This window comes from Numida meleagris, chromosome 5, assembly GCF_002078875.1.
Source record: "Numida meleagris isolate 19003 breed g44 Domestic line chromosome 5, NumMel1.0, whole genome shotgun sequence".
In the NCBI taxonomy this organism is placed as follows: domain Eukaryota; kingdom Metazoa; phylum Chordata; class Aves; order Galliformes; family Numididae; genus Numida; species Numida meleagris.
The window spans coordinates 38,658,411-38,683,895 of record NC_034413.1 but is presented as its reverse complement, the minus strand read 5'-3'; the positions used below and the strand labels follow the sequence as shown (position 1 = coordinate 38,683,895).

The following is a 25,485-nucleotide window of genomic DNA, read 5'->3' as shown; positions in this document are numbered from 1 at the left end:
CCCATGGTATCCAAAAAAACTGCGTCCTGTTCATTCTCAACAAGACTTCAAAAGGTGATCAATCACACATGGCCCTGCCTGATTAGATCTGCAGTAAAATGACTTGAGTGTTGCAACATTTGGACTGACATACTGCCATGTACTGCCTTTGAACTAAGAGGAGAACGAAAGTGCAAACGGTTGGTGCTTTGAACATTGAACCATTTCATGTCTGTGCTCATAAAAAATGCAGATTGTCAATGGATGTTGTTAATGCCTGAAAGCTGCTGATTTGTCTGAAGGAGAGGATCTACGTACTCCTGTTTCCTCTAAAGCATTCTAATGATGAAGAGTAACATGCAGAGACACGGATTTATGCAAATCTTACCTCAAAGAAGTCGTGTGTGCTAACCTCATGAAGCAGACTACCCTTCTGCAATCACGCGTGCTGTATGAATAGTTGATTCTACTGCAGATTTCAGTGGGTGTTACAGAACCCAGGCCCACAAGAAAATAGGTTTTTCCATGGTGCCTTGTTCATGCTTGGCATTCAGCCATCTGTCCCTAGCAAGAAGTGATTCTGCACTAATGAAGACCCCAGAGGCTGGCAAAGAAAACTGCAATTTACATCCATTGGACAGATTCTTTTTCCTGGCAGGAATTGATTCAAAGTGGTGTGAATCGTAGTTTTTCCTTGTCCACTTTTTGGGTTTTTGTTAGAGCAGCTGACTCTACTTGCTGGTGGTTGAAGAAGGGCTAATTCCAAATACAGACAAGGCCTGAGGTGAGGTACCAGGTCTCCAGGAAAAGAGGTGCAGAACACATTTCCTTAAACTTTTACTGCCTGATTGACAGAGCTGCATTGGCGGTGGCTTTGGAGGGAGCCTCTGGCCCCATATTTCTTGGTAGAAGAAAAGATGCTGCAATATAGGCTGGCAGCAAAAGGTTGGGAGGGAGGGGTGGGCCAGGATATATTTCTTTTCTAAAATGGGGAAAAATTAAGGGGAAAAAAGTCCTCTTTTATTCTTTTAATACAGTTCCCAGCAGGAAGATCAGGATAGGAGGCTCCCGCTTGCTCCAGATTAAAGGAACCCGCAGTTTCCGGGTGAAGAAGGGGGGTTCCCTTTCCAGCATCCGCCGGGCCGGCAGCCTAAAGAGCACCAAGTTATCACGGCAGGACTCAGAGTCTGAGAATGAGGAGCTGCAGCTGTCCCACAGCAGGGACACTGTCACTGATATAGGTAACTTAGATGAGTGGGTGGAAAGGGAGGGGATGAGTAGGCAGGACCTAAACTCTTCATGTGATTGCAGCAGAGCTAGAAACAAGAGACCCCCACCCCAGCAGGCTAGGAAAAACCTAGAGTCCTCTTCATGGACTGCCAGAAGTAGGGCCTGGGAAGAATACAATTCAAATCCTGCTGCCGAAAGCCTGGCTGTGGTGTCAGCTCCATGTGCAGATCGCCCATTCAGAGCTCCGTGTTACAGCATGAACTCTTGGAATGCTGGTGTCTGCCAGCATGTCTTTAGGGGAGCACATGCACATGTGTAAACGTGCATACACACACCCCTTAATCATATGATATAAGGTCATATGCATATATGATATTTTATTGTCTATATTAACAGATAGGATATATATATGTACAGACATGTTCTTCATATTTATGTAGCACATGATATAATAAGCATGTCATATGACGTAGTATATATATACCTATACGTAGAATATAACATGTGTGTGCTACATACTATATTTCTACATATTGGCATATACATATATTTTTACAGTTGCCTTCCACAGTCTTCAAAAAGATGGATCTCAATATATGTATGTTATGGAAACCAAATATGCATCCTGTCAGAAGAAATCTCCATCACAGTTGAACTTAAAGGGCTCTTTCTGGTAGGGTTGTTAACCAAAAGCTAAGGTTTGGATCCATTTGGAATAGAAACAACCTCCCAAGCTTAATAGTAATTTTTATGTTGATCAAAGGATGTTTAATTAGGTAAACATGGAGAGTGTTATTGCCTGTTCTGTAGTCTTTGGAAAGTCCGAGTTCACTTAAGGAGGAGAAAGAAAGGCTTAACTAGAGTTCATCCCCAGTCACCCCTTAACAGTACTGTTAGTATTATAGGAAACCCATATGTAATTAAATGGCTGCAGGAAGCACAGTGATGAGTGCTGTTCCCACATAAATATCTCCTTTGCCCGAATTCTTTAGAACTAGTATGCTAGAATCAGGATTTTTTTCCCCTTTCATCCCCGTAATGTTAGCAGTTTCCATGGGCGTTTAGCAGTTACTTGGCCCACTGGCGCTTCCAGCTGGATGCCACTTCTGGTTGGATTTTTGTTGATATTTTTAATCACAGAGCCCAGTCAATGCAGATCACTAAACCAACCATTTATAGCATCTCAGTGGTGCAAAGAATTTCTTTCTGATGTTTTTTGATTTCCTCCTCCCTTTCCATTAAAGAAAAAATGTGGGGAGGGAGCAGTGTTTGCTACTGACAAAGACGGCCTGTGAGACAAGTCTGAATGGTTCTTGTAATTGTCAAGCCAGCATGATACCAAGATTGGGGAGGGGTGTCCAAACGCAGTTTTTCAGTGTGGCATATTCAGTGTACTGTGGTGTTTCCACAAGGCTTGCCTGGCTTACAAGTGCTGTCCCTAGGCTTTAAGCATATAGGAAGCAATAAAAACAACCACCTTTGGATATTTTTCTTTTGAAGAAGGGAGCCCTTGGAGTGCGAGTGAACCTAGCATTGAGCCAGAGGTGCTGAGCAGCACAGGCACGGAGGAGAACTATCATCGGAACATGTCGTGGCTGCATGTAAGTATGGATCACCGACCACACTCTCAAGGATGGCATTTTTGGTAGGAAACCTTTGTGCTGCCAATAACCAGATCCCAGTCTGTGCTTTTTCCATGCAACATCTCAAGTGTAAATAAGCTGCAACCCTTGGAGATTGGTGGTTTGTCATTTCTAGAACAGACTAAAACCAGAATGTTTTTGTCTTGCTCCCTCTGTTAGTTTGTAAAGGAAAAGGGACTATTTCTCAGTAGATGTGCAGGGACAGCCATGCCACTTCAGCTGAAAAATTCCTTAGCGAAGTATCATATCACCAGCTTGACTAGGAGTGGATAGTAACAGAATGGTCTGTAGCATAACCTGGGCTACTGGAAAAAGGTATTTTAGAAGCTACTTGAGCTGGAGATTCTGTTGTGACCACTCTTTACTAGACACAGAAAACTTTTCCTTGGGGAGTTTGTCCAATCCCTTTTTTGAGTCAATTTATATATTTTTTTGTATCCGTGAAATCTAACAGTAGTGAGCTTAATTATGTACCTTGTGAGTAAAAATGCTTAGTTTTGGAGCACTTCATCTTACGCCATTGGGTGGATTCTATCACCACATCTAACCCAACAGGACCTTGAGTAGTTTTGACTTATCTGTTACACCGGTAATGTGGGCAAGTCTACACAGTTCAATCTACTGGTAGCCAAGGACTGTACACTTCTACTTCTGTTGCCCCGTGACACACTGTGTTGGTGCAGTACAGTCCATACACAACAGGGAAGCTGGACTGACTCCCTGTGCACACATTGATTGTTTGTAAGAGCTGATACCTCCCAGGAGTGCCTTTTAACTTCTGGGCTGCCTTTGGGAAAAACAACTGCCAAGAATGAGTTGCTCTGTTCCTCTTTCCCGTAGGTGTTTTACACAGATTACCCTCAGCTGCCTCATTATGCCAGAATGCGGACTAGAATAGGCTTAATCCAGTGCTGTTATTTCAGAAGCAGTTCTTAATAGCTGTATTTTTTGGAAGAGGGTAGTAGAGCAGGGAAGTTGAATGCCATGTGTTCCAAGCTAGTACCTCAGTCCCTGGACTACCTTACTTCTCTGTCACTTCTCTGTTGCTGGTCGTGATTACATGTCAACTGGAAATCCCACTGTACTAAGCTGAGTGTGTAGACATGGAAGTGTGTACTGAGAGATGAATTACTAGAGGATAAAGTCATCTCCTTACCTAGCAGCTGAGGATAAAACATGATGCCTTTGCTCAATGTGAGAGGACGTATGGACTATTAAATACAAAGCATGAAATGAAGGGAACTTGAGCTCTTTCTCTCACTTGGTTTGATTATCCTACTTAGGAGAAAGGAAGATTTGAAAAATCACCTGTTCAAGTTAATGCCACGCAAGTACCAATATCGCATGAGAACTTCCCATTTTTGTTTGTCGGAAAGAAGGTGTGGGTAGGTGGTAACTAAAACTGCAGCAAAACAAAAGCCTGCTTTACTTAGCAGTCGTGCAAACCACTCAAAAGGATCACTAGTTCCAGTTGCTTCTGTGCATGCACGAACATTTCATTTACAGCAGCCCAGTGTGTGATGTTCTCACTGTGTGTCAGTGTGCTGTAACTACAAGTTACAGTGCACCCAAGGCTCAGCAGAGGCTAGACAGTGCTGATCAGATTTACCATTCACACATTCATACAGCGTTAGTGACTTGAGTTATTCCTGACTGACCCCAAAATAATGTAATGCCAGAACAAGTAAGCGAAAAAAAAAGAATCCTAAATATGCTGCTAAGATTTGTCTTAAATTAAGCTCCTGACTTTTCAAAAGCCTAAATATTTGAGAGTGGAGAGTGATGTGGCTGCCCTAGAGAACGGGCAGACTGCAGCCTCAGAGATATTAAACGCATGGAAAGTGTGGGTAGCCTCCTGGTAGTTTTGGATATTTTCACACTAGATTGTACAGTGAAGAGAAGGGCTCATAAAGGCCGGTTATGACCTACAATGTGAACGGTTTGCAGATGCCCCAGTGTTTTCCTCAGAATACTACAAACTGTCTAATTTTGTCTGTGACATGAAGACCTGTGTACAAACTGCTGCTGGACAGAACTCAGTTCCTCCAGGAGTGAATCCTCTGAGGTACATCTAGAGAGCAGTCCTTGAAGTGCAGACTTACCCAAGGTTGCTTTTAATTAATTAGTTCAGAGACTAATATCTGTGTTGTTGCAGCAAAACAGAGCTTAGTAGAGCAAAACGCCCAAATATATACTCTGTTTCTTAGGTTTTGCAGCTCTCTGCTGCCGTATGGCATCACTACTAGAAGTAGTAGCTGAGCCAGCTAACATAAAGCTAGACTGGATGGGCTACCCAAGCACAGCGAGGCAAGCATACCACATAACCGCTGGCAGAGCTAGCTGGCAGAGCTAATTACTACTTGAAAGTGTATTGAGACATTTTGTTTCCCTTTCCTTGAAGGAAACTAACCCCTGAACCTGGTGAGTTTGCAGCTTTGATGGTGATCGAGTAGTTAACAATTTCCAGTCTAAGTCTTCGTCTCAGACTGGTGATAGAACAGCTTTTCTGTGAACTGAGAGATTACTGTTTTCCTCAACCTTAACCTTGCCACCAGCCAAACAGACGCATCTACAGCAGCTCTCTTCCTTTGTCTGCTTTGTTAACACCAGTGTTTATTTAGCTGTGCCTAGCCAGTTCATAAACTACTTGCAGATCAGCACAGATAGGCTTACCTTTTCAAAAAGCTATGGTGAGCTTCTTGCCTTGCCAGCTGGGCTGTGAATGTCAGTTTGCTGCCCTCATCACTGGCTGCATATGCTATACAGCATAACTCTATAGGTAACTGTCCTTTTTTACTCCTTTCAAGGTTATGATCCTATTATGCAATCAGCAAAGTTTCATATGTACTCACATTGACTACTGTCACCCACACTGCTACCTCCATCATAGCCGGTCCTGTGCTCGCCTTGTCCGTGCCATCAAACTCCTGTATGGAGACACAGTGGACTCTCTTCGAGAAAACAGCACGTTGAACAGTGTGGCAAGAGGCAAAAAGCAAAAAGAAGTGAGTAAATGGAAAAAGTATAATGTTTTTATGTTCTGTTTTGTTTTGTTTTCTGGGCAAGGCATAAGTACATTCAAGGACTGCATAATGTATTCAAACAGTGTTCTTTCATGAGAAACTGAACACAGCACTTTCCTAAACACAGTCCTTCTTTAAAAAGTTATTAAGTCATTTAGCATTATGGAAGGAATGTAAACTGTTTTGTTCGGAAGAATCGTGGTTGCTGATAAGGGTGTTTAAATGCCTATAGCCTGACCCTAATTGTAGTGTTCTTTTATGAGATCTACTTATCAGCCCCTGGATTCTCCTTCCTTTTTTTCCTGTTCGTTCTTGTCTGTTAATAAGAATCATTCTTGGAATTCTTGTAAAATCTTGCATAATTTCTTTCTTTTAGGTCTGAGATCCCAGCTCTTTTCCAACAATTATATGCATTGGTCTTTATAATATTACAGTCTCTTTAGTGAGGTGCTTTTAATGATCATCTCTGTAAGATAGTCAAACAAGATTGTGCCTGTTTAGGCGTATGAGCAGTGCCTTTAACTTCAGTGGAAATATATTTGTTCATTCAGCAAAATACCCACAGAGGTACCAAATGAATAAAGTCAGTGTCTGGTAAATACTTTTATAGCCTTGACCACAAAAGACAGACAATTCTTCTGAATATTTGTAATGGTGGAGTCATCCTACTGGTTAGGAGTAACAGTGAAAGCAAAACCGTTTGTGAAACTCTCATCAAGATTTTAGTTGGGTAAAGAGGCTAACATCTACGTTAAGTGGAAAATGAAGGACTATGAGAATAATTTTGGATGTTTCTTTATCAACCAGCGGATTGTTTGTTTCCTGTCAAGCTAGAAGGGTATTTTTGTGGAACAAAGCACAGGCAGATGAAATGAGGTAATGATTCTGCTTTCCTGGAAAGAATAACTCCCATATGTTTCCTCTGGCATAGAAAAGCAGTGTATAAATTAGATATTAAGAAAGAGAGGCAATTGGTTCCTCCACAGAAGGCAGGCATAAGATGAGCAGCTGGCAGTGTTCATGAAAGGTAGCAAAAGGATACTGTGCAATGCTGTGTATTGTTTCATCTCCAATTTCAAATTGCAAAGCAGTATGACACGTATTTAATCATGGGGCTTGTGAGTCCCCTGAAAAATGAGAGATTCTGTTTTAATCAGCTTGAGGAGAAAACCTGTGGAAACAGCATTCTGGGAAAGTCCTTGGTATAGTGAACAATGAACATGAACAGGCCTTTCATTATCATTGGCAATCTTCTAGAGACAACACTTAGGCAGGCATGAGCTCGAATCTTAAAATGAGTTGTCACATGCTTTCTGCAGATGGTAAATGTAGCTGAGAACGGAATAGGTGTTGTACACAGCAAACACTTCAGATGGGAATTTTTGGGAAAGCTGAGGCTTTTGTACCTCTTATCTGCTTAAAATACTGAGCATCACCTGTAAAGAGTACACGTGACACATTCACAGTCCGCATTTGATTTATTGCCTTCTTCTTTAAGCTTTTATTGGGAAAAGCAATGTTAAAAAGAGAAGAAAATGGGATGAGATATATCATCTCACTGATACTAGGCCTGTTGCTAGCACAGGAAAAGGCTTTGTGCTGCACCTCTGGTACTGGGGACCTTCTAGTGTATGGAAATTCTTCTTGTACATGATCTCCCTTTCCGAACTTCAGGAAGTCAAAATGAGAACTCCTCTTTCTTCTTTTTTCTTTTTTCCTTTTCAGTGCTCAGACAAGTCATGCCTCAGAACTCCTTCTCTTAAAAAGAGAGTGATTGATATCAACTTGGAAGGAAAGAAAGACTCTGGAATGTTAAAATACATTAGGCACCAGGTACTGACTAGGCCAGGCCATGTACTGGTTGGGGAGGTTGTTACACAGATGATGCGTCAGGCTGCAACAAGAAGGAAAATGTGTATGGGTCTTTAAGCCCATGGGATGGAAAGAACTGTTGTTCTTGTGTATGGGTTAGTTCAACCCTGCATGTTTTCACCAGCTGAGTAATGCTAAATTTAAGCCTCTTAGGGGAGCCCTCTGGCAAAGAGTGCTTTAAAGATGTAAGTCCATTAAATGTTAATCAACATCCATGGCTTCCAAAAGGGATAAATGCATTGAGACTGAGGACACACAAAAAATTAAAGAAAAACCACAAATACATTTAAATGCAACCTGTCAGTGTACAGGAAGTTTCCTTTGTTCTTTCTTGTTTGATATTCTTGAAGAAGCATTGGAATATTCTTGGTTGTCTATGAAATTTTAATGGATATGCATCACTGTTTGTGCAGCATATTGGAAGAGTTTTCCTTTCCTTTTGCCCTCTTTATCCATGTTTTGGTGACCTAAGTGACTAGCAACAGACTCAGACCTAGCTTGCAACACTGCTGATTTAGTGTAGGTTGAAAGCAATGTTCTTCTATGGAACATTATCAGAAATGGCTGAAACTAGAAGCTATCAGCCAGATAAAATGCTATCCAAAACTAGGGTAATTTTTTAAAATTTGACTGTATTCACTGAAGATAGATGGCACAGCTCAGCTGTAAGGCATGACACTTGTATTTTTAAATATTTTTACAGGTAATGAGCCTCTCCCCTGCACCTTTGTCACTGCTAATCAAGGCAGCTCCTGTCCTCACAGAGGAAATGTATGGGGACATCCAGCCTGCAGCATGGGAGCTCCTGCTTAGTGTGGATGAGCACATGGCTGGGGCAGCAGGTAAGGGAACAAAACCAGTCAGTGTAGCTAGCCAGACAGCTGGACTCACAGCAGGTTACAAGGCCATGCAAGTTAGCTCTCTAGTGGAGGAGGTCTTAATGACATCAAGGGTTTCTTGAGAGCTGTTTGGTTTGGTTTTCGTAGACCTTCTTGTGCTTTTGTGCTCTATGCAAAGGAGGTGACTAGAAGATCAAGGAAGACAATCTGCACAGCCCTGTTTATGGCCAACAATCAGAGAAAAACCAAACTGGTAATTTGTGTTTAGCAGAGTTTCTATGCAGAGGAAATACAGCAGTATAATCAGTCCAGAGTTTACTTAAGTATTTGGTATGTTGCCTTTGTTTTTCTTCTGTTAGACTGTTTCTATCTTGGCAAGGTGAACCCTCCGCAGTCCTTTTCAGTGACTCAGGTGTCCACCAAGCCACTCTCTCACTCCTCAGCAAGACGGGGAGAAAATAAGAAGGAAAAAATGAAGGTCAAAATAAGGACAGAGAGATTGCTAACCTGTCACAGGCAAAACAGACTTAACTTAGGGAAAATTAATTTCATAGAATCATAGAATCATAGAATGGCTTGGGTTGAAAAAGACCTCAAAGATCATCGAGTCTCAACCCCCCTGCCAAGTGCAGGGTCGCCAACCACTAGGCCAGGCTGCCCAGAGCCACGTCCAGTCTGGCCTTGAACGCCTCCAGGGACGGGGCATCCACAACCTCCCTGGGCAACCTGTTCCAGTGCGTCACCACCCTCTGTGTGAAAAACTTCCTTCTAATATCTAACCTAAATCTCCCCTGTCTCAGCTTAAAACCATTCCCCCTTGTCCTGTCGCTATCCACCCTCACAAACAATCAATCCCCCTCCTGTTTATACGCTCCCTTCAAGTATTGGAAGGCCACAATGAGGTCTCCCCGGAGCCTTCTCTTCTCCAAACTAAACAAGCCCAGTTCCATTAACCTTTCTTCATAGGAGAGGTGCTCCAGCCCTCTGATCATCTTGGTCGCCCTCCTCTGCACTCGTTCCAAGAGCTCCACGTCCTTCTTGTGCTGGGGGCCCCAGGCCTGGACGCAGTACTCCAGATGGGGCCTCACAAGAGCCGAGTAGAGGGGGACCACCACCTCCCTCTCCCTGCTGACCACTCCTCTTTTAATGCAGTCCAGAACATAGTTGGCCCTCCGGGCTGCCAGCGCACACTGCTGGCTCGTGTCCAGCTTCTCGTCCACCAGAACCCCCAAGTCCCTCTCCGCAGGGCTGCTTTCAAGTACTTCTTCCCCCAGGTTGTATAAATACTGGGATTGCCCTGGCCCAAGTGCAGCACCCTGCACTTGGCCTTGTTGAACCTCATTAGGTTCTCGTGGGCCCACTTGTCCAGCCTTCCAGTGTGTCGACTGCACCGCTCAGCTTGGTGTCATCTGCAAACTTGCTGAGGGTGCACTTGATTCCATCGTCTATGTCATTGATAAAGACATTGAAGAGCACCGGTCCCAGGACTGAGCCTTGGGGGACACCACTTGTGACCGGTCTCCACCCTGACGTAGAACCATTGATCACAACCCTTTGGCTGTGACCAGCCAACCAGTTCTTAACCCACCGAACAGTCCATCCTTCAAATCCATACCTCTCCAATTTAGAGAGAAGGATGTGATGAGGGACCCTGTCAAAGGCTTTGGAGAAGTCCAGGTAGATGACATCCATCACCCTCCTCCCATCCACCGACGCCATCACTTCATTGTAGAAGGCCACCAGATTGGTCAGGCAAGATCTGCTCTTGGTGAAGCCTTGCTGGCTGTCTCAGATCACCTCCTTGCCACGTATGTGCCTTAACATGTCTTCTAGGAGGATCTCCTCCATAATCTTCCCAGTCACAGAGGTGAGGCTCACCGGCCTGTAGTTCTCCGGGTCATCCTTTCTCCCTTTCTCCAGTCACTGGGGACTTCACCGGACAGCCATGATTTTTCAAATATGATGGAGAGCGGCTCGGCAACCACATCAGCTGTCTCTCTCAGAACCCTGGGATGGATGTCATCCGGCCCCATGGACTTCCACACATTCAGTTTCATGAGGAGGTCTCGAACTTGTTCCACTGTTACAGTGGGACAGAATCCGCTCCTCTCACCCACACCTCGAGGTTCAGGGTCCTGGCAGACACGGGGAGCCTGACCACCAGTGAACACCGAGGCAAAGCACTTATTGAGCACCTCAGCTTTTTCCATGTCTGAGGAAGCCAATTCTCCATCCTCATTTACCAGAGGGGGAACACTCTCCTTGACTTGTCTTCTCCTGCCTATGTACCTGTAGAACCCCTTCTTGTTATTTTTCACATCCCTAGCCAAGTTCAGCTCTACCTGCACCTTGGCTTTCCTGATCCTATCTCTACACATGCGGACAACAGCCCTGTATTCCTCCCAGGCTACACAACCCTGCTTCCACTTTGCATACATTTCTCTCTTTTCCCTCAGTTTAAGCTGCAGGTCCTTGCTCAGCCATCCCGGTTGCCCGCCTCCTCTGCTCGATTTCTTTTGCTGGGGAATGGAGAGCTCTTGGGCTCTCAGGAGGGTGTCCTTAAAGAGCTGCCAGCTCTGCTCTGTTCTTACGCCCTTAAGGACAGTTTCCCAGGGGATCCCACCCAGCAGTTCATTGAGCAGCCGGAATTTTGCTCTCCTGAAGTTCAGGGTCCTGACTTTACTCTTTGCCAGGCCTGCATTCCTCCAGATCACAAACTCCACCAGGGCATGATCACTACAGTCCAGGCTGCCTCCAATCTTAACCCCTCTAATGCTCTCCTCCACGTTGGTGAGCACCGGGTCCAGTAAGGCTTCACCTCGGGTCAGTCCATCTAATACCTGGACAAGGAAGTTATCGTCAACAGACTCCAGGAATCTGCTGGACTGTCTGCCGCCCGCCTTTCCACTATCCCAGCAGATATCCGGGTGGTTGAAATCCCCCATCAGGACAAGAGCCCGCAAACGCGACACCTCCTGCAGCTGGAGCAAGAAGGCCTCATCCACAGGCTCCCACTGATCAGGTGGCCTGTAACAGACCCCAACCACTAGATCTCCTTTACTGGACCGATCGCTGATTTTAACCCATAAGCTCTCAACCTGGTCATGGCTGTTACTCAGACACAGCTCTTCACAATCTAATCCACTTCCTAACGTAGAGGGCAACTCCCCCTCCCTTCCTGCCCTGTCTATCCCTTCTGAAGAGCCTGTAGCCCTCAATCAGAGTATTCCAATCGTGGGATTCGTCCCACCACGTTTCCGTGATAGCAACCAGATCATAATTTTCCAAGCACATCACGGTTTCCAGTTCCTCCTGCTTATTTCCCATGCTGTGAGCATTAGTGTAAAGGCACTTCAGCTGGGCTTTCCGGCACACTACCTTTCTAGAGGGGCCATCCCTCAAACTTCCAGAAGAAATCTGAAGTTCTCCCCCACTGCTTCCTAAAGCCCCAATACCATCTTGTCCATGCTCACGTGTTATCAAAGCCACCAACCTCACATCATCCCTTGTGTTCTTCCTACAAAAGGGTGTGTTGTCCTCCTCATTCCTCCCACAAGACTGTGGGATCTTACTAGCACAAGCCCCTCCCAGAAGCACTGGCTCATTACATACAGGGTCCTTACTAGTGACCCTGGTTTCACCCCCACCCCCCTTTACTTCATTGCCAATTAATAACAGAGTAGGATAAAAAGAAAATAAAACCACCTTCTATTTCCATCTTCCTTCCAAGCTCAGCTTCACTCATGACTTTTCTGCATCCTCCTACTCCATGAATGGTGCAGGGGGATGAGGAATGGAGCTCAGTAAGTTCATAACCCTTTGCTGCTCCTTCCTTCTCACCCTCTTCCCCTACTCCAGCATTGGGTCCCTCCTGTGGGATATAGTCCTTCGTGAACTATTCCAGCAAGGGCCCTTGCCATGGGCTGCAGTTTAGGAACTGCTCCAGAATGGGTCTGTACCATAGGCTGCATTCCTTTAGGAATGGGCTGCTCCAGCACAACTCCCCCATGGGCTGCAGTTCCTGCCAGAATACCTGCTCCATCATGGGCTCCTCTCCACAGGCTGCATGTCCTTGTAGGATGCTGTTCTTGTGTGGGCTCCCCATGGGCTGCAGTTTCTTTTAGCATGTATCCATCTGCTGCAGTGTGGGGTCCTCCATGATCTACAAAGTGTATATCTGCTCTGATGTGGTATGCCATGGGCTGCAGGAGGACAGCATGTGTCACCATGGTCTTCTCCATGGGTTGCAGAGGATCTTCTCCAGTACCTGGAGCACCTCCTCCCTTCCTTCTTCACTGACCTTGGTGTCTGCAGGCTTGTTTTTCTAATGTTTTTCTCACTCATCTCTCTTGTAGCTGCTGCACAGCATTTTTTACCCTTTCTTGAACACATTAACACAGAGGGATAACCAGTTCATTGGTTCAGCTTTGGCCAGCAGCTGTAGACGCATCTTTGAGCCATGTGGAAATGGCTGTGTCCAATGTGGGGGTGGCCCCTGGTCTTTTCTCACAGAAGCCGCCTTGTAGCCCCCGTGCTACCAGCACCTCACTATGATAACCCAGTGCACTGAACCAAATGTCCAGACAGGAAGAGAGAGGAGCAAAATAACGAAGAGAAGCAAGCTGCCTGAGGCTGCACTCCTTTTTCCCCCTCCAGGCTGCTTTCTAGGAAAATAATTTTGACTACTGTTTTTTCTTTATCAAAACCTTACTAAGGCTCCTCTTTCTGAGGAGTGCTATCTGGCTGCTCCTCCAGTGCAGCCTGTTAGATACATCTTCTTCATCTTCGTCTTCCTCAAGAGAGGATTGAAATCCATTTGAGATACTAGTAGCTGTTTAGTATCGAGTGATTTCAGCCCTGGCATGATTTACATTCAATCAAGGTCAAACCTCAACACTCCCAATGATGCTATCCACAAGCGGTTAAAAGGAAGTCCTATGTTGGTGTGCAACAGCACCATCTACTGACCCCTTCCAAGGCTGTATTTCTTTTTTGGGGATTTGGAAATCTTTCAGTGTGACCTCACGATTTTGAATCAGATTTGATATCGATGCTGTTAAAACACCAAAGAGTAGGAATGTTCTCTTAGCTGGTGAAGTAGGAAGGGCTCTACAGATTTGAAGCAGGATGTTGTAGCAGAGCTGGAAGCCTCTGCGTTGCAAGGCAGTACCTAAGCAGCCAAAGATGAGCCTCGTTTTTCTGCACGTGTTCAGATTGCCTTCCATAGCTCTCATGCCTGGCACCTTCTAAGTAAGTGTTGAGGTGAACAAGATGGTAATTGTCCTTTTTCTACTGTGGAAGAATTACTACCAAATCTAGAGAAATTATCTCCAGTGATCTTTGGTCAGCTGCTGGTCAAAGAAGCTGTGAGTACTTACACCCACCAGCCACCCACAGCAACACTTCTCTTCCTTCCTGCTCAGTGCCCCTTGGATTCACACCTAAATTAATTGGCCTCCACAGGGCTGCAGTTGTTCTGTCTGTTTATATTCAAATATGCTCTAATGAAACAACCGTGGGCCACCTCAACTTCTATTTTGATGTCTTCCATTGTGATCTTGCTCTTTGTCTCCCAATACGTAGCAATACTATTTTCTCTTGGAGGCAGATTGTAACCATTGCAGTTATGTAAGAAGCTTTCTTTTTGTTTCTATTCCGTGAAAATTGACATGTGAGTCTTCTACTGAGCCACTAGCTCCTGCTCTGAGGGAAAGGCTGAGCTGTTAAATGTGCTTTTACTAATCATCACAGAAAGCAGCTGGAAGTGAAACTTTAGAAAGCCAAACTTAGTCCTTTTACTTTAAGAGATGCTGCTTATTTTGTATCAGTCATGACTGAGATGTTAGTGAGAAGGGCAGAACTGTGTTTTGTTTTAAATGTAGGCTTGACAGAGCTTTTTACAAGCATTACGCATAATACTGTGTGACTCCAAAAAATAGATCGTAGACACTTTGTTTCATGGTGCAGTACAAGTTTTGCTAAGCTTAGTGGACTGCTGATCTCATTTTTGGAATCAGGGTTTCTTTCTGATTGGGGTTTGTACAGCTGCAGTTTTTCCTGCCAAGTAAACACATTAGTAAGGGAAACAGATGATCAGATGTTCTCTCCCTGCAGCTGCCATGTTCCTGCTATGTGCTGTGAAAGTGCCAGAGGCTGTTTCTGACATGCTGATGTCTGAATTTCATCACCCGGAGACAGTGCAAAGACTGAATGCCATTCTCAAATTTCACACACTCTGGAGGTTTCGGTATCAAGTCTGGCCAAGGATGGAAGAAGGAGCTCAACAGATCTTTAAGGTAGATAGAACACATGAAACATGGTGTTATCATTTGTGGCTTGTCTTGTAGGATAGATGTGTTGTGACATGCTAGCATAAAATTGCCTCAAAATCTGTTTAGAAAAAAAAATGGTCATCTCAGTCACACTAGAATGATAGATGATATATACAGCTCCTGTATAAAATGGGAAGAGTATGCTGGGGAACACATAGTGGGGTCAAGAAAAACACCAGATAAAGAAAGAAATCTGTCAATGTGGTCTTATGTTATAGTGAGATACCCTTTAATTAGCACTTAGCACTACGGGCATTAATATTAGTATGCTGTAACAAGATGTCTTTCGTGGTTTTATTTAGATCCCTCCTCCAAGTATAAACTTCACTTTGCCTTCTCCTGTCCTGGGGATGCCCTCTGTACCAATGTTTGATCCTCCCTGGGTCCCTCAGTGCAGTGGGAGTGTGCAAGATCCTATAAATGAAGACCAGTCGGTAAGCAAAGATGCTGTGAGAGTGAGCATTGCAGTTTCGAAGTAAGGGCCTGGGGAAAGCTGAAGCCAAAAGATGTGGACTAAATTCTTAAGTTTTCTTGTTATGCTCAGCTGGGGAAGATCTAGTCAGTACATTATCCATGTAGGGCAGAAAATATTCTACATGAACATAAGATGTTTCTGTCTGTTTGATCAAGGAGATACTGTACTGTACATCATACACCCTTGAGAGAAGTAACTCAGATCTTAGGAGCACAGTTGCTATCTCTCCAAAGGACAAGTTCACTCACATTGTCTTACAGTTTTCTGTGCTGTTTTGCATGGTGTCTCAGAAGAAGGAGGCTTATTATAGACGTAGCTCCTGGTGCATCTCTGTTCAGCTAGTTCGAGTTTGATTTGTGTTTACAAACTGAATTGCTGAATGTCATCAAGGACCCTGGTAGAACACACAGAATGCGTGTATTGTAACTAACAGTGTCAGATTATGTTTCTTCTCTCTTCTTCCTAACAGAAGTCATTTTCAGCCAGAGCAGTGTCTCGTTCCCATCAGCGAGCAGAGCACATCCTAAAGAACCTGCAGCAGGAGGAAGAGAAGAAACGCTTAGGTCGGGAAGCCAGTCTCATCACTGCTATCCCCATCACTCAGGAGGCCTGCTATGAGCCAACCTGCACACCAAGCTCGGAGCAGGAAGAAGAAGGTGTGCCCCAGGGCCAGAAACTGCCTTCCAGGAAACTTGAGAGCACCTGCCACCAACATACAGCACTTCTTAGGGATGTGATGTCCAAGAAAAGCAATTGTTAGAAGTAGTAGGAAAGTCCTTTCTTTGGCATGCTCACCACCTTGGAGAGTGGACAAGTACTAGCACTGAATCAGTTTAATATCTCTAGAATGGTGGTGAGCAACTGCTGGATCTATACATGTCTTGGGAGATATGTGAGCAGAATTCACAATTCTTAGAAAAAAACTAAGAACCACCAACCAAGATGGGTAATAGGATGTACATGAAGAGAAGTATATAGCCACCTCAGTTAAAATATGACTCACCAAGTCATCAGACACTCTTATGGATCAACACTTAGCTGGTTCCCAAAGCATGAGTAAAGTACTTAGCTGATCTTTATAGATCTTAAATTGTTCTGTGTGTTGCCTGACTTGAATTTTCAATGTTCCGATTTGGTTGCAAGTGCTCTCCTTTAGAAAGGTCCCTAAAGTCTGTCAGATGGATTTGGACTGACATTTCCCATTCTCTTTGTCAGTAGAAGAAGTTGCCAACCTGGCCTCCCGCCGTCTCTCTGTGAGTCCTTCCTGCACCTCCAGTACATCTCATAGGAACTATTCTTTCCGTCGTGGCTCTGTATGGTCAGTGCGGTCAGCAGTCAGTGCAGAAGGTAGGTTGAATTCACTGTGGAGTATCCTTTCCTAGAATTTTATTCACTGGAATCCTGTTAATAAATAAAGCTGATGGCATTATTTTTTTTTTTTGCTGAATGTACTCCCAGGCTTGAACCAATTTATAATAAGCTAGTTAAAATTCTTGGTCAGGAAGTTGACTGGAGGCTCAGTTTCTTCTTGGAGACAGTAGTAAGCCTGTTGTGCGTGCATAGTGATCAGACAGCGTGCCATTTTTTTCTGTTTATAAAGCACCTAACACAAATGTCTATCTAACCTGCCTGTACAATGTCACAACTCATTCACAAACACTCACCTTCTAATCTTCTTTGTACTACAGATGAAGAACATACTACAGAGCATACTCCAAACCATCATGTGCCACAGCCACCTCAAGCTGTGTTTCCAGCATGCATCTGTGCAGCAGTGCTCCCCATTGTCCATTTAATGGAAGACGGAGAAGTCCGGGAGGATGGAGTAGCTGGTACTGACCTAGATTACACTTCAAGTCACTCTTGATTAGGCGTGGCAGAACCTGTCAGCACTTAAAATGTTTACATTTGTTTGGTGCCATAACTAGAGTGAAAGAGGTGTAATACAACCTTGTATTTTCTCACAGTTCATTTTTCCTAGAAGTGGTATGTGCTATATACTGTCATGAACGTGTACATTTGTTACAAACCTTATGAGTAACTAATTCTCACAAACTATTCACAAATGGATGAGCAACAGAAGTGTACTCTACTTTTTTTCCTTTGTTGTTAGATCTTGACGGTTTGTTGGAATTTTTGGGGCCCTAAAAAGCCCCCAATTTAACAAAGATGTTGAGAAGCTGGAAGGAATCTAGTGGGAGGAGGTACCAGAACAGTGAGAGACCTAAAACAGGTGTTCTGTGAAAACTGATTGTGAAGCTGGGCTTGTTTTGTGCTACAAAAAGGAAACAAGTAGCTAGAGGAACACTGCTATATAGGCTGCAACTTGGGAGGTTCAAGATGCAAAGTAGAAAATAAACTATCTACCAGGGGCACGGAGCAGTCTCCATGGAATCTCCGTCCATCTCCATCCACAGCAGTTATTAAGTCTTGGCTAGACAAAACCGCAGCTGACATAACATGATGCTTGGTGACAGTCCTGCTCCGAGCAGAGTTTGAACTAGAGACCTCCTGAGATCTATTCTCACCAATATTTCTTTGATCCGATGACAAATAGAAAGCCAATTATACACAGCTCTAATATTTCCTTAATGGTCTGTGATTTATTTGTAAAGTAATAATAGGTTCTTCTGTATTTCTTTCTCTTAAATGATTAGAGGTGGTGGGCTTTTGTCCTTCCTTCTTCATCAGTCATAATGTTAGCTGATTGCACACATAACTTTATGACACTTTTTTTTTCAGTTTTCAGTGAGTATAGCCAGTCATTGAAATACTGTGTTATTCTATGATCAAGAAATGAGTACTAAAAAACAAAACAAGGAGTAATTCTCTGCTGTTGTTAATCTTCACAGGATTACCATTAATTACACTTTGGGGAGTTGATAATCAACACAATCCCCTGCTGACTATCTGATATTGTCCATTAATACCAGATAAAGTCACTCAGTGAGTCACCATGAAGTGCAGTTTCCATGTATGATCAAAATATGTATATATTTTTTTAATTGGCATGTTTGCTTATCTGGAGTTGTGAATCCAAACAGTTATTTCCCTGATTACAGTGGTAAAGTGCTTCCTCTCCTGTCACCAAAACCTAGGGAAGACTTGTCATTATTGCTTGAAATGTCTGCACTGGCGAGCAGGAGTCCTAGTGCTTCAAAGTAACTCCTGTGTGTTTTAGTACAAAAATGACAATTTTAGTAGGTTACGAGCATTTGTGTTTAAGTGCACCATTTCAAAGCTTTTCCAAGGGATAGAGTTCTGACTATGTTTTCTTTTTTACAGTGAGTGCTGTTGCTCAGCAGGTCCTGTGGAACTGCTTAATTGAAGATCCCTCTACAGTTCTGCGCCATTTCCTGGAGAAGCTCACAATAAGCAACCGACAGGTAAACTTCTCTCTAGTGAATTTATGTATTGCTTAGAGCAGGAGAGCACAGCTGTAAGAAGAATCCGTCTGTGGGCAGTGACTGGAGAAGAACATTTGCTGTTATAATGTAGCTCAAAATCTTTTAGGCTGTATCATCATTTGGCTTCAATTTCTGTTCACTGATGTAAATGGGACGCAGCTCATTTACCACCACTAAGGATGTGGCTTGTTATAAGTTTAGCCTTGAACAGATGCTTAGTGAAGCACAACCCTTTCTATCAAAGATATTACCTCCATCCATGCCACCCTGTTCCGTTTTCTCTCAAAGGTGGGGGTCGCATTGTCTCTCAGTCTGCCTGTCCTTGGCTGACTGAAACTCCCTTATCTCTCCCTTCCCACCTTAAGAAATTTATTAGTCTGCCTTAAAGAAAGCAGCTTCTAGAGGAAGAGGAAAGTTAGATTCTTCCCCCATCTCCTACCCAGCAACCACAACTACTGAGTTGAGCTGTGCTAGATTTCACAGTGTCTCTGCAAAATTAACTAGGTAACCATCTGTTGTAATAAGCAAGAGTTAGTATAATCATAGGGAGAGGAGTGCAGAAACAGGATACTACCATCAGGAGAAATGACAATATTGTCCTTTCTCTGATGAAAAAGGCAGACGTTGGCCTGGGTGCTGTGCCCTGGGTCTTATTTTGGGAAATATAAGAGCAGTGACAAGCAGAGAGTTCCATTTCACGCACCAACAGACAGAGCTGAACAAAGGGATAAAAAAAATGGAAATTAACAAAGCTGAGGAAGAGAAAAGGGAGAAATCCATTTTCTATTTTGTGATGGAAAGAAAAAGCATTTTCTCTTTTTCCAGGATGAGCTAATGTATATGTTAAGGAAGCTTTTGTTGAATATTGGTGACTTTCCTGCGCAGACATCTCATATCCTCTTTAATTACTTGGTAAGTAGCTTGGGGGTCAACTGTGCAGTGCATAATCTTACCTCTGTCTGTATGCGTCTTAAGAAGTTAATGCCACAATCTGCAAGGAAATAAACGGTCTGTATCTATTCATTTATAGGTCATATCTGCTTCTGGCTGTCGATGCAAATTACTTATGCCAGCCTTTCATTCCTTAAAGGGAGAGGAAAAAGAATCTTTAGCTTTTTATTAAACCCCTCCAATCACTGTCCTGAATTTCTGAGTTGAGTCACAAATGATGAATTGTAGACCAATGGGAGGATCACAGAGCCAGAAACCATTGATTATTTTACTTAATTTTCATTCATAAAGTGCTTTGGTTGTGAATGGTCATGAATGGAATAAGCTAGAAGCTTCTTTTATAGTTATAGAAAATGCATTTGTTGGAATTCTTTCAATTAAGTGAAGAAAAAACAGACAAGATATATACTACTCCAGGAGCCTTCCAGTGTTTGTCAGGTGCCTGCATGGCAGCACATCAGAGCAGAAGGTACATGGAGTCTTATAATGGAGAAGTTCTCCATTTTCCTCATTCATAATGGCTTTTAAGACTGGGCTGCAATTGCTCTTTTTCCTCCACTCCTCATACTCTATAAGAAAAGAAAGAATAGTAGAGGCAAATTGCTCTGTAGTATGTATAAACTTTCAAGATGTAAGTTTAATTTAGAGTTCTTCCTCTGAGGGAGGAATGATAGAAGAGCCATGTTCTTATTCTGTGTTTATACAGTGTCCTACACAGTTAGTGTGTGTATAATCTTATACCCCTCTAACTTACTACTTGCAGGTAGGACTGATCATGTATTTTGTACGCACTCCATGTGAATGGGGCATGGATGCCATTTCTGCCACACTAACCTTCCTTTGGGAAGTGGTGGGTTATGTCGAAGGCCTTTTTTTCAAGGATCTCAAACAGACTATGAAGAAGGAACAGTGTGAAGTGAAACTGCTGGTGACTGCCTCAATGCCAGGTATAAGAAATGAGTCTCTTTCATTTCCAAGTTCACGTGTTCCTACCAAAAAATAGGTATGTCAGTACTGCATTAGACTCGCTCTGTGTGGCTGCATAAGTCAGTTTTGCTTGAGTTGAGGATTCAGTCAGTAAATTCCACGTCTAATTCCTTGAGATTCAGAAAGCTACTTTAAGAGCTCGGAAAGAAGCAAACAAAATGAATGAGAACAGTCTTTTCAACTCAGAGCTTTATGCCAATTGAGCTGTGAAAGACTGGCAGGATGATTATTGTAAGACTGTGCCATTCAGACTCAGTTTGATTTGACGTAACCTCTCATTTAAGTCTTGTGAGAGCCTCAGAACAGTGTGCTGTGAGCTTAGGACTTCATGAGTCAGTCACCAAGAAATTTCTTGGTGAAAAACATATTCAAGTTTTTAGGCCTCTTCCTTTCCCAGAGTTGTCTGTTGCTGCTAAAATTGCCAGCTCCCTATTTTAGGAACAGATCAATTTCTTATTAACTGTAGAAATGCGAGCCTATGCGATCACCACATAATGGATTCCAGGCAGGACTGGCATTGTCTGTCTGCCCAGGAATTAATTTTAACTGTTACTTTTCCTACATGGCAGTCTTTTGAAATTGAGTTAATTAAAGGAGCCAGGGAGAATGCAACTGCTTTTCTTCCTTTAGGCACAAAGACCCTTGTTGTGCATGGACAGAATGAGTGTGACATACCAACTCAGTTACCAGTCCATGAAGATACACAGTTTGAGGCTCTTCTGAAGGTAGGAGTGAGTTTTTGAACTGAACAAACTGTTTAATCGTTTTTTTACTTGCTATACCTGGGTGCCAGCAATCCAGTCTGCCTGATCTTCCTGTTTTAGTGTCAGGTTTGCTGTGACAAGAATTTCTGTCTCCATATAAGGAAATCTTGGTTGCATGAAAACAGAATCCCATACTGAAGGGTAATAGAAATGTGCTGACCACACAGCCAGCCAAAACCCCTCCAATGCAAGTACATTTGAATACGTTGCAGCTTGTTATCCCTTGGATAAATACAGAAGTCACTGAAGTGTTTTATTTTATCAACACTAAGGAGAATGATTAGGATCAGAAAGAGTATAAATGATAATTTGGTAGCCATGATGATATGTTAGATTTAGGAGATGTGAGGTCAGTTCCTTTTTTTGCCAAATATTTCCTGGATGTCCTTAACTGAGCTACATAAGAAAAAGACTTGTGGAAACCTCTGGTTTGTCCAACAACATTAAGTTTTAATGGGAATCATGCACTTCAGTGCTTTAAAGGGTCTGAACTGTAGTGTCTCTGTACATCACCTATCTCTAAAACTTGATAAAAACGTAGCATGTAAACAGAAGTTACAATACCCATATAGGTAATATGACCAGACAAATACATGCAGTATGAAGACCTCAAAATAAATAACATCAGTCTTCAGGACTGTGATACCAGTATGCCTTGATTGTCGTGAACATATTAATGTACTTTATGATTAAAAAAAAAGGACTAAGAATTAGGGCCAAAAGAGTCACAGAGCCTACAAGCATGACGGAGACATTGAGGTTTATGCCTTTATACATTATTAGCTGGATATTCTTCTTTTTGGTAATTGAGGTGTTTATACAAGACAGCTAACACGTAACAGAAAGTTTCTCTTTCTTCCTCTTCAGGAGTGTCTGGAGTTTTTTAACATACCTGAAACACAGTCTTCTCATTACTTTTTAATGGATAAGCGATGGAATCTTATTCATTACAACAAGGTAAGGCAAAGGTCAGGTACAGATAACTTGGTTCTTTACATCTCATCCCTTATAAACATCGGGGTTATCTGAAGGGGAACAAGGCAGCCCATAAGCAGAATTCTGACCTGTGGGCACCACATCTCTGGTATTTATTTGTGTGTGGTAAAATATTGGAGTCTGACAAAAGAGTAAAGTGACAGAAGTTAAGTCATTAATGTCCAGTTTTCCCAGAAAACAGGGAGAGCAAATTCCTTTTCTGTTTACGCCCTGCCCAAAATCTTCAGAAAGAATGAAGGGGCCTTATATTCAGTTCTAATGAACATCTCTGTTGCAATTGCATTTGTTTAAAATTCACTTCACTGTTTTCTTTCCTGGCAGACCTATGTTCGTGATATTTATCCTTTCCGGAGGTCAGTTTCTCCCCAGCTCAACCTGGTGCAGATGCATCCAGAAAAGGGTCAAGAGCTCATTCAGAAGCAGGTATCTTACTGTCGGTAAACACCTCTGCCCATAAACAACTCCTGTAAATAAACCTTTCCTTTCCCTTTAAAGGCCTCCACTCATACTGCATGCAGATAGAGAGCTCTGCTGGAGAAGCAGCAGTTGGTGTGAAATCAGTCTTGGTGCCATTTGACAGCTGTATGATATTTTAAGAAAAGCCAAAGAATATGAATGTGAATTCCTTCCCCCTCTCTCCAGCCAGCTTCTTTTAGGTGAATCATTTTGCATTCTCCTACGCTTGGCCAGAACAACTTCAGTTGACTCAGCTTTAAAAGATGCTTATTGCTTTCTTAAACATGACCTCTGGCTCTTTCAGAAACTTTTCTTCATGAGTGCATTTGGCTGTGGAGCAGACACTATCTGTTCTACCTTGCTGGCTGTCCTCTCACTGTAAAGAATGTTCCTTGTTTCTCCTTCTTGTCTTGCTCTCAGACACTAGTCTTTTAGCACAGCCACCACTAGTGACATTCAAGGAGCAACTGTTTCCTCAGGGGAATCTCCACCCTCGGAAGGGCACTGTCTTCCCCATTTTACAGCCTCATGACCTGATAATCTGTCAGATCCTGCTAATGCTCTGCTGCTCCCAGGAGCTCTCTACAGGAACTAGAGGACAGGGCAGTGCTTTTAATGTGCTGCAGCCTCCTGAGAGTATCATTTCCGTAGACAGCAAGACAGCAGTATTGAGTTCATTCCACCTGTGGAAAGCCTCATGCGCTTTTTGCCTACAAAAGCAAAGTTTTCTCAGTAGTATATATCTGAATACTTAGGGAAAAGTTGTTCTAGCTGTCTCTGCAAAGGATGATAGTAACCAGGAAATAAAAAGGAAGGGGAATTTGTAGTTAAACTGTTAAAAGTTTTAATGGTTTTATAATTCTAGCCACAAAGCAGCTGCTGTAGCTGTGTCCCTGGCAATGAGAGCATGCAGACAGGAAAATATCACCAGGAATCATTATAATAATCAACTGGGAAGTTGCTTTAGAGAAACTAGCTGCTAAACTAATGGCCAACTTAGTTAATGCCATCTCATGTGTGTATAGTACAGAATAGGGAAATATCTCATGTGCTGCATCCATCAGTAGAAACTCTATAAAAATTTGAAAATGACTTGGAATTGTTTTGGTTGCTTCACTGCCACAAATTATTCTTGCTGTGGTTCTAGAAGTTGTGTTCCATATGTCAAATAATTGAGTTTTCTATGCCCTATGTGACCCCAAAACATTAGAATGGTCTGTCCAGATTTCTCAGGGCATTATTCTACATTCCATATTTTTCTACTTAGAGGACTTGGAAGCCAACATATTTCCAAGGTAAAACTTGTATCAAGCATGTGCCAGCCTCTCTGTAGTCGTGCAGCAAGGTGCTGGACAACATCTAGCTCCGGGAAAGAAAACAGCACTGTGGAGTCTGTCTACCAGACAGCAATCCATGCAGAAGTTGTACTGTTGAACACTCCATTCTAGAATGAGTGCAGTTAAGAGCAAAGTCATAGTGACTGCAGGATGTGGGAAGCTGAGCTTTGTCCCATGTTAAGCCACGTGCTCTTAAGTTTTGGCTTCAACCCAGCAGCTGAAAGCTCTCTTGCAACTGCTTCCAAAGGCAGTTGCTTCCACTGCTGAGCACAGATCTGCCTTATGGTTGCTATTAAAATCAAAATAAAGTAGCTGCCTTACTAGTCCTACCTCTCAGAAGTTCAAAGGAGGCTGGTAGAATGGAACTCAGTTTCTCAGCTGATGTAAACCAGAATTCATCATCAAAATCAGCAGGACTTCGCTAGTTTACAGTAGCTGAGAATTTGATCTGCCTTGTATTGTGATTACTTTTCTTTTGGAACCCTACATGCACTTGCAATACTAGACAAGTTCCGGCCTCAATCCAGAAGGAAGATAGTCATCCCAACATAATGTTGCTTATTGTTTAAGACCTTGCAGAGAATAACTGCAACTTTGTGGCTTTCAGCTTGGAGTTGTTTTGCCTCTGATCACGTTGGGGCTCACACAGGCAAAATTTACACTGATCTACAAAAGACTGTGTTGCAGGTTTGCAAAGTGTTTGACGGTCACTCGTGGTCCTCTACAACACTGGAATGGAAAAAGTTAAAACCTGTTTACAAACACAATCTCTCTATGCTGAATGGAGTTAACATACACTAGTCATACAAATTCTGCAGAAGGGCATAGTACTTGCACTCTGAATTTCATCAAATTCCTGTTTACAGTGAGTGCTACATCTCTCCCATCAGGGAAGGCTGTGGAAGCTAATCTAGAAAAGCGTATATACGCATATACAAGAGCTTTTTGATTTGTCTGATTCTGATTCCTGTCTCTTTTTCAGGTGTTCACCCGTAAACTAGAAGAGGTGGGCCGGGTGTTGTTCCTCATATCACTGACACAGAAAATCCCTACTGCCCACAAGCAGTCACACGTATCAATGCTTCAGGAAGACCTCCTCCGTTTGCCTTCATTTCCCCGAAATGCCATTGATGCTGAGTTCTCACTCTTCAGTGATCCCCAAGGTATGGACTTCTGATGGCTTTCTCTGGTGGT

General features: G+C 43.1%; 1 protein-coding gene across 1 annotated transcript in view; it reads left to right on the top strand.

Moving 5' to 3' along the window:
* The window catches only part of UNC80 (unc-80 homolog, NALCN channel complex subunit), a 134,154-nt gene that overhangs the window by 70,677 nt on the left and 37,992 nt on the right, over positions 1-25,485 (top strand). Inside the window, exons 29-44 of the mRNA XM_021398329.1 lie at positions 2,710-2,810; positions 5,660-5,857; positions 7,601-7,708; positions 8,451-8,589; positions 14,701-14,882; positions 15,221-15,352; positions 15,863-16,049; positions 16,609-16,740; positions 17,082-17,225; positions 18,679-18,779; positions 19,626-19,712; positions 20,515-20,698; positions 21,369-21,463; positions 22,370-22,459; positions 22,820-22,921; positions 25,274-25,454. Of these exons, the coding sequence (XP_021254004.1) occupies positions 2,710-2,810; positions 5,660-5,857; positions 7,601-7,708; positions 8,451-8,589; positions 14,701-14,882; positions 15,221-15,352; positions 15,863-16,049; positions 16,609-16,740; positions 17,082-17,225; positions 18,679-18,779; positions 19,626-19,712; positions 20,515-20,698; positions 21,369-21,463; positions 22,370-22,459; positions 22,820-22,921; positions 25,274-25,454 (2,163 nt within the window). The remainder of the gene's footprint in view (positions 1-2,709; positions 2,811-5,659; positions 5,858-7,600; positions 7,709-8,450; positions 8,590-14,700; positions 14,883-15,220; positions 15,353-15,862; positions 16,050-16,608; positions 16,741-17,081; positions 17,226-18,678; positions 18,780-19,625; positions 19,713-20,514; positions 20,699-21,368; positions 21,464-22,369; positions 22,460-22,819; positions 22,922-25,273; positions 25,455-25,485) is intronic.